Source organism: Labrus bergylta, chromosome 20, assembly GCF_963930695.1.
Source record: "Labrus bergylta chromosome 20, fLabBer1.1, whole genome shotgun sequence".
Lineage (NCBI taxonomy): Eukaryota > Metazoa > Chordata > Actinopteri > Labriformes > Labridae > Labrus > Labrus bergylta.
Window position 1 is genome coordinate 13,748,936 of NC_089214.1, and position 15,857 is coordinate 13,764,792.

A 15,857-nucleotide genomic window follows, 5' to 3' on the forward strand; every position below is an offset into this window, starting at 1 on the left:
ACAAAAAAAGGAAAACAATCTTATGGATGCTGAACACCTCGGAAAAGTCTGCCTAGTCAACCATTTAATTCCTTCTACTCCAAAGTCAAATCACTAACCAGCAAACCAATGAGTCATTGGGTTTTTGTGTGTGTGTGTGTCACTTTGTGCAAGTTTGGCAATTCATTTTGCTATATGTGTGTAAGTGTTGGGCAACTTAAGAGCTTAGATACACTTTGCTTTTTGATTAATCAAGAAGAGAAATCATTTACGGTGAGAAAGGCCACAAAGTGCCCTAGGCAACTTTTTCATTTTTACTCAGTGTTTGTGTGCATGTCTTTATAGATTGTTAAGCCTAGTTAAAGCCTCATATTAATATATATTTATTCAATGTAAAAAAGCTATTTTAGAAGTGAAGTGCAGTACTGCATAAAAAAAATGGTGCACTCGGGAATCTTTCCGAAATCCAACCGAAAAATATCTGTTTTGAAAGCTTCTGTGGGTATATGCATAAATTTAAATAAATATTACACTACTGAACATGCTGTGTTTCTACAATTTAAAGTAAAACCTTGAGTCAAAATCCAAAAAGTATGGAGCTGAACATTTTTTAGGAGTCTACAAGATCAGTGGAGGAAAAGCAATAAAGGGAAAAGTAGGAAAACAGGAATAATGAAGGAAGCTGAGAACTCTAGCCCGTCTCCTTGTTGTGCGTTTGGACCTCCAGGGCTGCAGGCATTTAAGAAAGATATGGCCGATCCCTTTGCTACAGCTGCTCAATGAACGGCCCTGGTGTCTGAACTGTCTCTCACACACACCAGCACACATCACTTGCTTTGCAAACACGCGTCACATGAAAGTTGGCTTGTTTGTATCCCATACAACAATCCTGGCACAGCTGCATAGACAACAACTATCTACTTTTTCAGCAGCTCACCATCTTTCTGTCACGTCATTCACTAGCTGCATGTATTTCCTTATTTTTCATTTTTCTCTGGGTTCGTGTTTGTCTGTTTTGACAGCTGAAGACAGGCCTTTCCAGAAAACAGATCTCCAGGTACTTACAAACAAGAAGTAAAAGCTTTTTTTTTTCCTGTTTTTGCAACTGGACCCTGTTTCAGACCAGCCCAGAGTCTGGCCTGTTGTGTATGTCTGCTTCTTTCAAAGAGAGGCAGGGGAAATCAGTCCAGCATGGTCTGGTCTTTTGTTTTTATTGATAAGTTTACAGGACAAAACAGGCAGGCCGTGGAGACATTTGTGTTTCGGGCGGTCTTGTGGGTTGTTGTTTTTGTGTTTGCTCGAGCTTGAAAAAATAGAAAACTGTTGTAGTGATACATTATATCTGAATATGTTAAGAAGAAGAGTGAAACCTTGATTTTACAATGTGTAAATAACATCATTTTAAATAAGAGTGGAATTGAATACATTTTTGTTTTTGCATGAATTATTGACTGCATATAAAGATGTACCAGCCTTCTAAATGTTTGTTACGTTTCCCCTCGCTGCTCCTCCTCCACTCTCCTAATCTCATGTACGCAGCTAAACAATATTAAAGCTGTCAATCATTATTTGAATAAAAAAAAAAAAAATGAATAGCTATAATAACAATAACTATGTTTGAACTGTACTTCAGCCGGTCACCAGGGGGCGATAAAGGATGATCTAACAGTTTCACTTAGCAGACACTTTTTTCTAAAGCGACGTACATCAGAGAGTAAGTACAACACAAGCAAGGATCTAGAAAAGAGAAAAAAATGTCAGTAACTACAAATGATCAGCTTTGAGTCCGATTGGACACCGAGGTGCTGACGCAAGAGGCAAAGCTACAACATTAATGGCAGTTCTTGAGAGCTCTAATCAGTGTAGGAATCATCTTAAAATCGTCGTTATCAAACAAAACCATCGTCATTACCATCAACATTATCAATAATATCAAAACCATTGTGATCATGATGAATAATATCTAAAAGATTGTCATGATCATCATTAAGGCCAATGATTGTGATCCGGCTTCACTTTTGTGGTGCTGTCATGTCGTCTATCTTTTACAGTCTAAGGTGTGAATCTGTCCTGTCGCCCTGACACTACAGATCGATAAAATACAGCATTTGGGAACAGACCCTTCTGGACACAAAAATAATAACACAATGGGAGAGATTTTTTGACACTTCTTGCTAATCACTCGAACAGTCCTGTTTCAAGTGGGAGCTGAGTGGATTTCTGACCTCGGTTTGCACTACAAGGCAGACTGAATAAAGAACTTAAGATTTTTCTGTGATATAGTTGTCTTTTTTTTCCTTTGTGTGTACAGTTTTTCATAGACTGATCTTTCTGTTCCTGATTTGAAAGTATACATTATAATCAATATGATGCTATTATCATCTAAATGAATCTGGTTATATTTGGTACGTAGCTTATTTAAAGTCTTCTGTTTCTTGAAAGAAAAAAAAAAAAAAAAAAGCCAACAGCAGACCACCTCCGTGTAGTGGAGTGATCTCTGATGCGGTTACAGGCACTCGTGTGTGGGAGAGATTCAAATAGAAAGGTAATAAACCTTACACTTTCCTAAAACTTTTGAGCAAATCCATAAGAGGTTATTGCTGAATAAGGCCCCATGTTCATGTTCATGACACTACTATAAAACTTTCATAGCAGTCAGTGAGTTGTACCATAGGACGCTTCAATGAGCCGAGAGGGAAGTGTCCTCTCTATCTGTTTTAAAGTCATCGTCCTCATTATTCACACTCAGCAGTTTTTAATTCCTATACAACCCTTATCTAGAGTGGAGTGAAGTGACATTAAAGAGGCTGACGTTAGAGTCCTGTGAAGTCAACGCAGTGGATCAAGAAACGGAGCGGAAAGTTTGAGAGGACTTTTTATCAATGTGGACGAGAAAAGTTGTAAAAAGTGATATACATGACTGCAAGCAGCATGTTCCTCCAAGACCCGATTAGTGAAATCAATTAACCTGAATGCAATATAACATAATTAATTAACTTAAGCAGGCAGCAGCAGAAGTTAGTTTTCTTTAGCGCTAAACTTACTTTCTTTTCTCTCTGCCCAATGTCAGCACCTTTAGATAAACCTGTCACCCAGATGACTAAATGTATGAAGCTCTTTATGTGTTTGAACTCACTCTTTAAAGGCAGTAAGTTCACTGGGAAAAACAAGTGATGAACCATGCTGAGCCATTGTAAGACAAACATTTCCAAGCACAGCGGCTTAAAACATATATGCTGGTGTTACTCTCAAAGATCTTTTCATTTTATGTCTTGTGTTTTCACTCCTCAATTCAAGTATTTTACTCTCGTGTTACAGCTGTTATGGGCAAAAATAGCATAGCACTGTCTCTGGTCACTTAGAGTTTAGTCATCAGCGAGGGGTATTGGCAGGCTGTGATTGGTGGCAAAATGTTCCTGAATAAAACCTTCATGCATAAGACTGCAGGACAGGTGGGTCCTTCTCTCAGGGGATCTCTCTGTGAACCTTATCGAGTGGTGAATGAGATTGAGTTGAACGTGATTGAATGGGCTGGAAGGAGGTCTGATTGTGGCTCTGTGTGTGTGCGTGTGTGTGTGTGTGTGTGTGTGTGTGTGTGTGTGTGTGTGTGTGTGTGTGTGTGTGTGTGTGTGTGTGTGTGTGTGTGTGTGTGTGTGTGTGTGTGTGTGTGTGTGTGTGTGTGTGTGTGTGTGTTTGAGTGTGAACACTAAGTAGGCTTAAGCACCCTACCATCCCCAACTGTGCTTTTGACTCATAGCACTGATAGTTCCAAAATTATCACCACCTACTGTATAAATTGGCGCACACACACTTCAAAAAAGGGTCTGAGCGTGTGAAGGTCCACACATTAAGCTCCAGCAGGAGCACAAGTGCGTGTGCATGCATGTGTGTGTATGCAAATTTTAACTAAGGCGAAAACAGAAAAACAAATGGCTCGGGGGATGGGGTGGTTGGTGGGTGGGTGGGTGTGATTGATGGCATACAAAGCTTAAAGTTATTGGCTCTGTATTTGCAAAGCAATATTTTGAGTTCCAAAGCCCATAAATTAAAAAGCAATATATGTCATACATCTTGGTAATACAGGAAAAAAAAGCCTCCTCCCGTTATAAGAACATCCAAGAGATGAATGTTTTTTGGAGTATTTGCAGAAATAATAGAGGCATTAAGTCAGGGTTAATGGCAGAGGAAAAACACTTGTAAATAGAAAATAATCTGCAAATGATTATGATGCAGTACAGAAAAAAACTACGTAATTAACTCTCAACTGTTTGGATCCATATTTGTCATTGCAAATATTCCTTAGCTATGGAGCCATGTGGGGATGAATGCAGAGCCTGATAACTATAAACAAAAATCCACAGATGCAAAAAAAAAACAACAACACACTGTGCAAGTTGTTAGCTCTTTCGCTTCAGACTGCAGAAAGTCAAAGTCGTCAGGGGGGCTGTGTGTGTCTTGCACCTGCCCTGTGTCCACCGCAGCCTAAAAAGCTTTGCTGTGTCCCAAGTCAGGGGCTGCACCCAGAGGACGCATTTGAAGACAAGAGGTGGGCACAGTTTGTTAAGAAGGTGACTTTAACCCTTGATCTGTGAACAAAGACGTTAGCTTTGATAGCAGTCAATCAGTTAATTAATAACTAGTTAACTTTCAAGTTGAAAAAAATACAATACAATACATTTCAGTTCTTAAGAGTTCTTAATTACACATGTCAGTATTCAAAATCTACAAATCATAGAAACTTTTTTGCTATATCAAAACTTGTCTCCACACTAGTGGTGCACCATAGGTCAAACAGCATTTCACAATAAAATTGCACCGGTAGACTGGGCATTTTGGCTCAGTACTCAATAAGCTTAAAAGTCTTGATAATCAGTTTTTAAATTAATTAAAATAATGGCAATGATGAACAACAAACGGATGTGTGCCCAACTATTGCAACATAGTTGCGCATCGCAGGCTGATCCATTTCGAAGGTTCTTTCCAATGTGACCGACAAATGCATCCCTCTTCCCCTGGGCCAGGATCCATCCAGTGCATCTTTCTTGGCCCAACATATAGATTAATTGCGCACCCATTTCAACAGAAAGCAGACTTTCAAGTGGCAGAGTAATATACTTGTAAGCATAGCTTTCAATTGAATAGCTAGCAATACTTATGTTAAAGAACGAAAGGAGCCTTCTAACAGGTTAAGTAACATGACTTCAGTTATGATGGCTAGTTCAGCTGTCGAGTGTGCTAGGTGACAGGGGTGGCATTTAGTGAGGTAGAAAGGTAAAAGCAAGGGAAGGAGTAGCCGATGATGCAAACAGGAAATCCACTCTAGACTAGAAAGTCTCATTTCTGTTTGGACAGAGCATTCTACTCAGGCTACTAGTCCTTCGAAGGATGATTACCCTGAACTGGGACACAGTATATCTCAGATATATTTTAAATAAATTAATGACTTCATAAATGCATTTCCCTCCTATTTAGTACAAGTAATTGCTCCCTGCAGGCCTCATCCTGTTTTACTTTTATATTGGTTTTGTTGCTTCGCATGCATTTTCTGGATTTCTTGAAATTGAAAAGTATACCCATGGCCACCGTAACCTTAAAAACTGTTTGTGTAATAACTGTTAAAGTGATTTTCAAAGTTTTTCATCTTGAAGTGCAATTCATAGAAAAGCAAGAGAAAGCTCATTTTTATACTTTTCCATCAATCCGCGGACAACATGCTCCCCGAACTTTAGGGGGCGATCTAAATGGACCACAGATCAAGCGTGATCTGTTTTACTGTAACTATAAACATGTCCCTTTGCAATGGCTTTTGTGCAAACACATTTACACCTTCACACCCACACGTACACACAAACATACTGGTCGCTCACCCAAATGTTGCCATCTTGGTGATATGGTTTCCAGTTCCTTCCTGTGTCACTGTAGAGGAGACGGTACCGTGTCGTCCAATCAGAGCTGCTGTAGCGACCCTGTGTTGCTATGGCGCTCACTTGCTTTCTGGAACCCAGGTCCACCTGTAGCCACTGGTAATGGTCACTGTCCAAAGGTGACCATCCTCCAGCACCTGTAAGAGACAGTGACATTTAAATAATGAGTGAGAAGTCAAAGGTTGTGTTCAAAGTTCTTACTTTCATTTATCAGTGTCTGGTCTGTGATATTTTCTAAGGTCAAATGGCTTAGCCAAGGTATAAATAATAAATAGGAGAAGAAAGTATTTTTGCCTCATCTGTGTATCATATTACCACTGACTGCCTGTGGCATGTACAGGCTGAGTTAGCACTGTTAGCACCGACCAGCTTTAGACAGGTGGTAAACAAAGAGCAACATGGGGCTGCTTTTATAACTGTTCCCATACTGATACAGTATATCAATATCTGCCTCTAATACAGCCTAAAATGTGTCAATGGGTATCAGCAAGAATGCCAGTCAATGCACTGAACCAACACCATAGCCTATCAGCCCCCACAAAACCCACTGGATTCAGGTAGATTATTATGCGACAATAACTGGGTGGCACAAGAAGAGAGTGCAGTTTGAGTTACAGACAGAAAAATATCAGTGTTATTCCACCAACTATGCACAAAGGCATTGTCAGGAAGAGGACTTTATGGATGGAACTCCTCTATCTCTAACCTCTGGATTCCCTGGAAACATTGGCCATTGCTACAGGAGGCATTTATCAATGTCAACAGTTGCCAATTGGTTCTTCGATTGGGCAGTACACAACACAGAAATGTACTGGAGTAAGTGTGGGACACAATGTTTTATTAAGAGTTTTGCACAGGGGAGTTAGGGCTACATATAAACAAAGACAAGCTACATAGGAAAGCTCATTTGTCATCTAAGCTTTAAAAGCTTGAGTTGAAACATGTGGAATCCAAAGAATACTCTTTTGAACCAGGCATTACTACTGGCAAGGCCAAGATACAAGCAACAAGGAGTCTGCTTTTGCATTATGAAAATGGAGAAAAGGCAGGAAAAATGCTGGCATTCTAACTAAAATTATTTTGAACAAAAGCACTCCATCCATCACTACTTTAACAGTTAGCTGTGGTGATGTAATAAAGGATCATGAGGTTATTAACGATAACTTCAGACGGTTTTTTTTGCCAATTGATTCCTTTTTAGATTGAGCTGTACACAACCCAGAAAGGTATCAGAGTTACTGTGGAAGACATTATGATTCATTAAGATATTGCACAGAAGGCTAGAGCATGCTCCTGAATCAAAAATTTCTCCTGTATTATGTATTAATTCATCCTCCAGCACAGCAAACACTTTAAACTTCAAGAGGAAGGCAATAAGTATATGACGTTTCAGGATGGATTCATTTAAAATGTTGGTATTCAGGACATAATGTGACATTTTGGAGTCCTGCCGAAAGTGTAGATTAAGCTCAAATGCAACAAAGGATAAGACTATAAACACAACATTCAAATGTTGTCACAGATTATATCTAAATGCTTAAAAAGAGTCAAACAGGGATGGCACATTTCCCAGATATGTAAATACGTGAAAATGCAAATACTGTCCAGCACAAATTCAATCCACTTCTTACTGACAGTCACATTTGGTTATCTCCATTGATTTGCTAAGCTGCTTCAATATGTGCATCCTTGAGTGCAGGTTAAAGTGAAAGTTTACTCTGGTGGAAGATTCACTGACATTTTCAGTGCTCAAATCTGTTTGCTTTGATAACAAATTAGTCTCAATTAGTCCAATAAACAGAGGTAAATGACTTGTTTCAAGGTTTGGTAAAACAAATTCTTTACCTTTTTGCACATGTGGTTATTAAATATATTAAAAAAATCAAATTTGGGGTTACTGATCTCATTCACAGAAAAGGTGCAATAAAGCAAAACGAAAATAATTCTATGTAGGTGAAATACTGCTTTGAAGAAAGGTACAATCTCTGGAAGAGCAAAAGAGATTTTTTTTCAGTGCTATTTTCCCTCGGCTACAGCCTTGACTGCTGGAATAGATGGCTGCGTCTGTCTTGTAATCCACTCAGTGGCAGTCAGTGTCCTTGAGTCCCCGCCTGAAACCTCAAGTCTGCCTTCATTTCTAGACAAACACCCATGTGTCCTCCAAAAGTTACCCTGTATCACACCTCCAGATGTATACCAGTCAGGGCAAAAGTCCACTGGACCTCGCAGGCTAAATGGGCCTCAGGTTAAATGATGCAGAAACAAAAGAGAATGGCTAGACAGAAGGGAAGATAAAAACTGAACAGGATCCCACTGACCTGATTTTATCTGCCACCAAGAAAAAACAAAGAGGCATGATGCCAGCATTGTGTGTACTGTATGCTACTGATAGAGCAGTCAGACCAGAGTAAGGAATACAAGGAAATGAACACAGTGTGCATTAGAGTGCATGAAAAATATGCATGCACACAAACACAAGCCATCACTGAAGATGTATCAGGGCAGCAAACAGCCGAGCCTGTGACAGAATGTGAGTTTGAAATCATTATCAAGAAGAGTGGGTGGTGGATGGACTTCCAACAAGCCATGTCGCGGCCATCTACCTTTGATTTCTATGTGATGGATTATTTGCAAAAGGACACAAATACAGATAAGAAAGTGCAGGGGTTGAAAGAAGAAGTTGAGGAGATGGATTTATTTGAAAATGAAAGAGGGGGAAAGCAGAAACTATGGGGCAAGGTAAGAGAAGATAACAAGATGAAGAAAGCACAAGAAGGAAAGAAGGGTACGAAGCATTGTGGAGGACTCATGAGAGATGTTGGTCATATAAAAAAAATAGAGGGTGAGGCAGTTTGCAATGTATCCCTCACCCCCGACAAAATCCGATATCTTATCCAATTACAGAGCCATTACACTCCAGCCCCTGCCTTGACAGATAACAAGGCCCATATCAGTTGAAATGTCAATACCTCAGAAATACGTTGCAGCAAAGCCATTCCCTTGGCGGGATAAAACACTATCAAAAAGAAGGAGCATAAGGAGGACGGAGGAGCGGGAGGGTGAGGAATCTGGAAAGGGAAGGACGAGCTGATGGTGATAAGTAAAGAGACAGTCGATATAAAGATTAAGAAAGCAAGCCAAGCGGGCAATGACAGAGGCAGTGCAAAGCTCGGAACAAGATCTGAAGATAGTGTGTCAGAAAGAGTGACAAGAAGATTTGAGAAGAGGGGGTGACAAGAAACGAGAAGAAAGCAGAGGAATGGAAATGAGTAAGGGTAAGAAAGATGGATGAGCTGGGGAGAAGAGGGAGCGATGAAAGGGAATTACATGGCTCTGATACCGGGGGGGGCCCCGAGATGAAATAGCATGTGGATGGGAAGAAAAAAAAGGGACAAAAAGGGAGCAATGTTGTTATGGTAAAAGAGGTGATAGATGAGGCCAGAACCCTGGTGAGAATGGGAAGCAGACATACTCTTCTCCATGCTCCATGCTCCACATCCTGATCTTTGGATTTCTATCCTCTTTCACAGCACCCAACACAACACTATTTGTCATAAATTTTGAGCGGCGATGACATTTTAAAAGCTTGTCTAATATTTGAACCCAAGAAATCTCAGGACCTCTCAAGGATTCAAACCCCTTGGTGTTTCCGTACCCTACTTCTTTATTGGCATGGAGTGAAACGAAATCAAAGCTAGCCATATTGTTGTTTTTTTCATTGAGTTTGTGCTGGCTTTGACACTGCTTTGAAATATCAATGCCTTTTTTTTCAAAGTTGACCCAAAATGTATGATGCAGTTTCTTTATTCAAATGTATTATTTATCCAAATAGCAACTGGACCAATGATGTAAATGACTCTTGGTCAAATTAGGTCAACCGCTCAGGTTATTACAAAACACATACCTCTACTGACGATCACTGAGAATCCTAAAGCAAGTAGTCAGCAATTTTTGATACATTGTTAAAGGCCTTAATTTGTTGTAACTGCCTGCCGGGAATCAAGGTTTGTATTGCTAATTCTGTCTTCTCCATCGTATGGAAGCGATTACTGATCAGAATTGAAATGATAAAGCTATTAATGCATTAACAAAATTGCTTTTTAATTTTCAGAATATGAGTCTATTCTTTGACTCAAAATAAAATGATGACTAATTTATCTTATTTGAATTTTAGTCTTCAACTTCAAAAAAATGCACATTCTTTGACTAAATTAAAATGAAGAAGATAATGACATTTGCTTTTTCAATTTCAAAAAATGCCCCGCTAAATTTGTATCATAATTCAAATGAAAAAGCTCATTTTAAAATGAAAATACAGTAACAGAAACACGTTTTAACTTTCAGAATATAGGTGCATTATTTGACCTATATTTAAAATGAATATTCAGTCATCCAGTTTGCATTATACTTTTACTCTCTATGTATGCATATTGTATGACATCATTTAAATGAAAACGAAAAGGTCTTTGGCTTTTCGTTTTCAAACTTGCCGTGCTAAAAAGTGATCATAATTCAAACCAACTCGAAAATAATATGGCTAAGTGGACGGCGCAGGAAAGTGACGTCAGACGTCAGAAAACTAAAATGCAAATTAGATAAATTAGTCATCATTTTATTTTTGACTCAAAGAATACACTCATATTCTTAAAATTAAAAAGCATTTCTGTTAATGGATTTTAATTTTCAAATTAGCTTTATCATTTGAATTCTGATCGCTAATCGCTTCCATACTATAGTGCTTTAGTTTGGACAGAGTGAACACCTTCTACGCATTGGTGTTGGGTGTAAGATAGAAGAAACACTGAACATTCCATGCCAAGAAAATACAAGACTCTAAATTTGTATGCTGCAATCACATAATATGTATTTGCCAGATTTCCCATTCACCATCCCTCCATCATAATCCCCTCAGCCTTTCTGGCTGAACCTTTTTTCATGCTCCATACTTGTCATTTATTCCTGATCAGTCATATTTGTACCTGTACCTTAATGTGGTTTCTGCTGGGTCCTGCTAATATTTAAATTGCCCATAATTCCTTCATGACCTTCCAACCTGCATCTCTAAATCTTTTCAGTGTTATTTCTGGTTTTGGTTCTTTTACTGAAACTGTTTGGCCGCAGGTTTTGATCTAAAATAAAATGAGAAGATAAAATGTTATATATATATATATATATATATATATATATTACAGTTACAATAAATGTGGCAAAAATGACTCACAACTTAGTCTGGTTGAGTCTTTTTTGAGTCCAACAGCTAAGTTCAAAACACCTTGTCAGAGGATTTCACAACTTCTTGCTTCTAAAGTCAAGCCAGGATCAACTTTGTGATTGATGTTTTTTCTTAAAGGGGTGAATTAAAGGACAGGTGGACTGGGGTTGAAGAGGATAGAGAGTAAAGCATGTTAGGTATATGGGGTGACCAGAAGTAACAGATGTGAACAAGGGAAAGAAAAATAGATTGAACAGTCCATAGACGTAAGGGGTTCAAAAGATGTGTGAAGTGATAGCAAGCATTTAGGAGAGGATGAACTAAGAAGAGCTGTAGCCAAATAGCTGATGTCTGGTGTCAGAAGAGGAACAAAAAACACAAATAAAGGGTGTGTGGAAGCAAAAAGTGAGACGGCCAACTGCTGTCTTAGATTAGAGAGGAGGGGAGAGGACTGGAGAGGAAGAACAGATGAGAGGTGAGAGAGTAGGAGGGGCGGCTTGACAGATGTTATGGAGGGGGGGGGGTGATATATTAAAAAAGAATAGAGGTGCAGTGAAAGGTGAAAGCCAGAGAGAGAGGAGGAAAACTAGAAGAGTTTGACAGAATAAAGTGGATAAGATAGAGGAGACAGGTGGAGGAGAAACAGGAGTTGAGAGGGCGAGACAGAGCGAACAGGACTATCGGCGACGGAAAAAGGAGGAAAGAAATTGGAAGGGAAAATGGGGAGGGGTGAGGAGTGCCAGAGGAATGTCATTGTTCTCTCACCTGTCACACACACAGATGTTTGGGGAGAAAAAGTGGAGCAGGAGGAGGATAGGGGAGAGGACAGGGGAGCAGAGAAGGGCAAAGCAAGCCCCTTTGTGGAAGATACAAAAGAAAGGGAGAAAGGCGAGTAACACAGAGAGAAAGATCAGGAGATGGAGCTCAGGACAAAGCTTTTGGATTAAGTACAAGCCAAGAAGAAAAGAGAGAATGTAGCATAAAAGCTAGACAGGCTGACAGTAAAGGAGCATTGCCACCTAGTTTTTTTTCTATATTGAAACTGATGGAAGTCCTTAATGTGTTGCTTTCTTTGCTGCATTTTGTGGAATTCTTCATTGCAGAGTTTCCGTTCTCGTTTCACAGACGATCGTCGTTTATTTGCAACAAACAACTTTAATCTGTTCAATTTATCCACACACGCACGCACGCACACAGACACAAACACCAGGACGTATGCCTCGCGTTTTGAAAAGTTCCACTTGATGTTCCGTTATGTATAGGAGTTCAGCACAGCACCAGCAGCAAGCAGCTGTATATTAACATTTTTAAAACGAAGCCACGAGAAGCTTCAGTTCTGATTGGCGCAAGGTGCATTTACAAGAGGGGTGCAGACAGCGGACCTTCTCTCTCTTTCTCTGAAGCTGATGTGCTTTCGTTCTTTTGTTTCCTGTCTCTCCCGTCTCCTCGCAGGAGTCGAGATAGGAGTTTTGCTGCACAGAGACACGAGCGCGCGAGTGAGTGCAGGCGCACGCGTGGCTCGGTGCAGCAAAACTCCTAGCTATCTCTCCCCCGCTCTCAGCAATGTTTTAAATGAATGAAAAAATAAATAAAAACAGGTTGGAAATATACTCGGGCGGCCATAAATCTACCTGGGTGGCCCGCCCAAGTATTGTCTATGTGTGGGAAACACTGTATTTGTTTCAGATTTTTTTCCCTTCCTAATATCGATAATGGTATCGGCCCAAAAAATCCCTTTTGGGTCGGGCCCTTCTTGAAAAGGATGGTGCTGAAATGTTTTCTAGCTAACTTATCATTCCGTTACATTTTTAGAATCTTCGAAAAAGAACAAGATATTTACTGTTTTAACTTTGTAAATGTTTGGTGCCTGGGTCGGTAAAAAGGAATTGGTCCTGTAGATTTTGTCGTGTAGCCAGCCCCTTAGGGTGCACAAGTTAAGCAGGTAGAGTGCAGGAGAATTGTTGGAGCATTCAGGTTGAAAAGAAAAAACAATTCTTCAATTGTTATGTATTTTTTATAAAGAGAACAAAGGGTAAGAAGTTAGCTTTGCCTGTTTCTCTTCATATGATGTCAAATTATCTTCATCAGGGTCACAGAAGTTCTGTTGTGTAAATGTCCCTTGCACAAGGGAGAAAAATAAACTGTGTAGTGGTTTCCACTAATCAGACAAAACATAATTTAGTCACTTAGGGTCTTTCCGCCAAAACACACAAATTGACCGCTCACTAAATCACTTCCGGGTCACTTGTGGCGTTTGGTACATTCCTTTTCTGGCAAGATTTGATTGATTTAAAAAAAAAAATCCGGACTGGTAAAAGTGTTTTGATTATGTAATTGTGTTTTATTAAATGTAAAAATGTTTTACAAAATGGAAATTTGTCTCAAGCTTTGTAAAAGAGTTTCACATTTTGTAATGTTTGTCACTTCCCAGCAAACATAAGGGAGTGAGAGTCAGACCCTAATTGAAAACTTTAAAGTTTTTACTGTTGGTCGGCAGCAAAAGCCTTTTAAAGAGGCAACTCTGCTTCATGAGTTTCTTTCGTTTAATTGACTGAACACATAAAAATTGCTACAAAATAACTGATTAGTTCATAAGAGCTACAGTTAAACAGATCGGAAATCTTTTCATGACCATTAAAAATCCAATCAGATTTTTTCACACTGGGGAAATTCACTTGTATTGATGATACCTGAGCAGCATTATCAGCCCATTCTGCAACTTTTTTAAATCTTTTTGTCGAGAACTGTAGCTTGTATGGTTTCACTACAGTACATCCTTTTAATGCATTTGAATTCAGACACGTTTCTGTGACCACATTGATGCTGGCATTTATTTTCCCCACATGTTTGAAATCAGATTAATCTGCTACCTCAAAGCTGCCTCTGGGAAATTGTCCTTGTGTGGTTGCCCTTCACAGGTGAATGCTGGTTCAAAGGAATTTACAAAGACAGGTTCTTTCTGAGATAAAAGAGGCTGACCAAGGCCAAAAAAGGTGGCTGGCAGTTTCTCCAGACCAGCAAAACAAGGTCTGAGCTGTCTGTGATGAGACAGATAACACTGCATTGTAGCACAGGAAGCACATCTAGAAGTATGTGTTGTAGTAGCATTGTACAGATACCAGTGCTGATTGTGGGCCAATACATATTTAATGTATGTGTATTTTTAAGTGTGTATGTAAATATATTTACCATCATCCATGCAGCTTTGTTAAATGTTTGATTATAATTGGACATCTAGGGTCTGGCACTGGAGCCTTTCTATGTTGAGTTTGCATGTTCTCCCTGTGCATTTATGGGTTCTCTACGGGTGCTCCGGCTTTCTCCCAAAGTCCAAATTAATGCTTGTTAGGTTACCCGGACTGACGACTAGTCCCGGGTGTACCATGCCTCTCGACCAATGACAGCTGGGATCAGCTCCAGCCACCTGTGACCTGCTAGCTTTGACCATTGTGATGCAGCAGGGGAGAGAAGATCAGCCAGTTCTAGTTGACTAAAGATATGCTACTATAATGTGTCTTTATAAAAAAATCTTAAGTCAACTAGAACATGCTGATCTTCTCTAACCCTGCTGCTTCACAATGGTCCAAGCTAACATTGCTAACATTAGCAAACGAGGTGAAACTGTAAGAGATTGCCTTGCCTGATTTTTTAACTCTGCTTCTCTAATCTTGGAAACAATGTTATAAGGGTATGGATTATACTCACTATGCTAGTCCATTTTTACATTAAAAAAAAAAAGTTGTCACAAAAAAGTGATCCTGGGATTGTGCAAGTCACAGAGAGATATATCAGCAGAAAAGTGCTGACTAAGGAAAGACAGAGGGAACTCAAAGGAGAGAAAATTAAACCTTGGAGTGCCTCTAGAAACCCTTCCCAAAAATGGTTGTCTTTTGAAACTGTCACCTTCTGCAATGTGTGGATATTTTTCTTGTATCACATCTTAATTCATGCTGAGGAAGACGCCCTCAGACAGCTGCTATTTAACCGGATCGCAAGCAAAGATATATAAAAGCTCCCTTTTGGTGGCTTTGAACTTGAATCAAACAGTCTTCCACTGCTTCAGCAAATCCAAGCACCGTTTTTTCCCTCTGCTCTGCTCGTCTCTAACTGGGCTGTGAAGTCGACTCACGGCCTCTTTGTTGTTTTTCTCAGATACAGATGATCAGAGCTCAACTTATTGGACATGTCACAGGGCTGTCCATAGCTCCTTGGGGTGTGAGCGTGGAAACATAAATACATACAGTGCAGGATGTATGTAGAATATAAAGAAAGTAAAAAAAAAACGTAAGACTGGAGAGTAAACATCTGTGTATGTTTGTGATGCAATATGAGGTTTTATCTGTTGCAGCACAGCAGGGAAATGAAAAATATGTGATTCAATAGAACAGCTTGACTGGGTAATGGCTTTTACAGTACTGATAGTTACTCTCAGACGACAGGAATAGAGTAGACACAGCAGAAAGAAAATGTGGGCAAGACAAGCAAAAATTAGGGACTGTGGGACAAGTGTGTGTGAGAGACAAAAAACAAGGAAAAATAGTTCAAACACAATGGGAATATCAGAGTTTTGAGCAAGTAATGAAGGCACAGAGTGTTTTTTGGACAAGTGGTGAGAAGCTGGCGACAGGCGTGACACACAAACAAAAGTGACAGTGTCAAAGCAAAGAACATAACGAGAAGAATGTCTTACTAACAGTGTGGGAACATGTGTGGGTGAGTGGGTTTAGATAATAACATTTCTC

General features: G+C 39.6%; 1 protein-coding gene across 1 annotated transcript in view; it reads right to left on the reverse strand.

The window, feature by feature from the left end:
• The window catches only part of LOC109999178 (contactin-associated protein-like 2), a 237,167-nt gene that overhangs the window by 122,176 nt on the left and 99,134 nt on the right, over positions 1–15,857 (reverse strand). Inside the window, exon 3 of the mRNA XM_065948795.1 lies at positions 5,847–6,040. Within this exon, the coding sequence (XP_065804867.1) occupies positions 5,847–6,040 (194 nt within the window). The remainder of the gene's footprint in view (positions 1–5,846; positions 6,041–15,857) is intronic.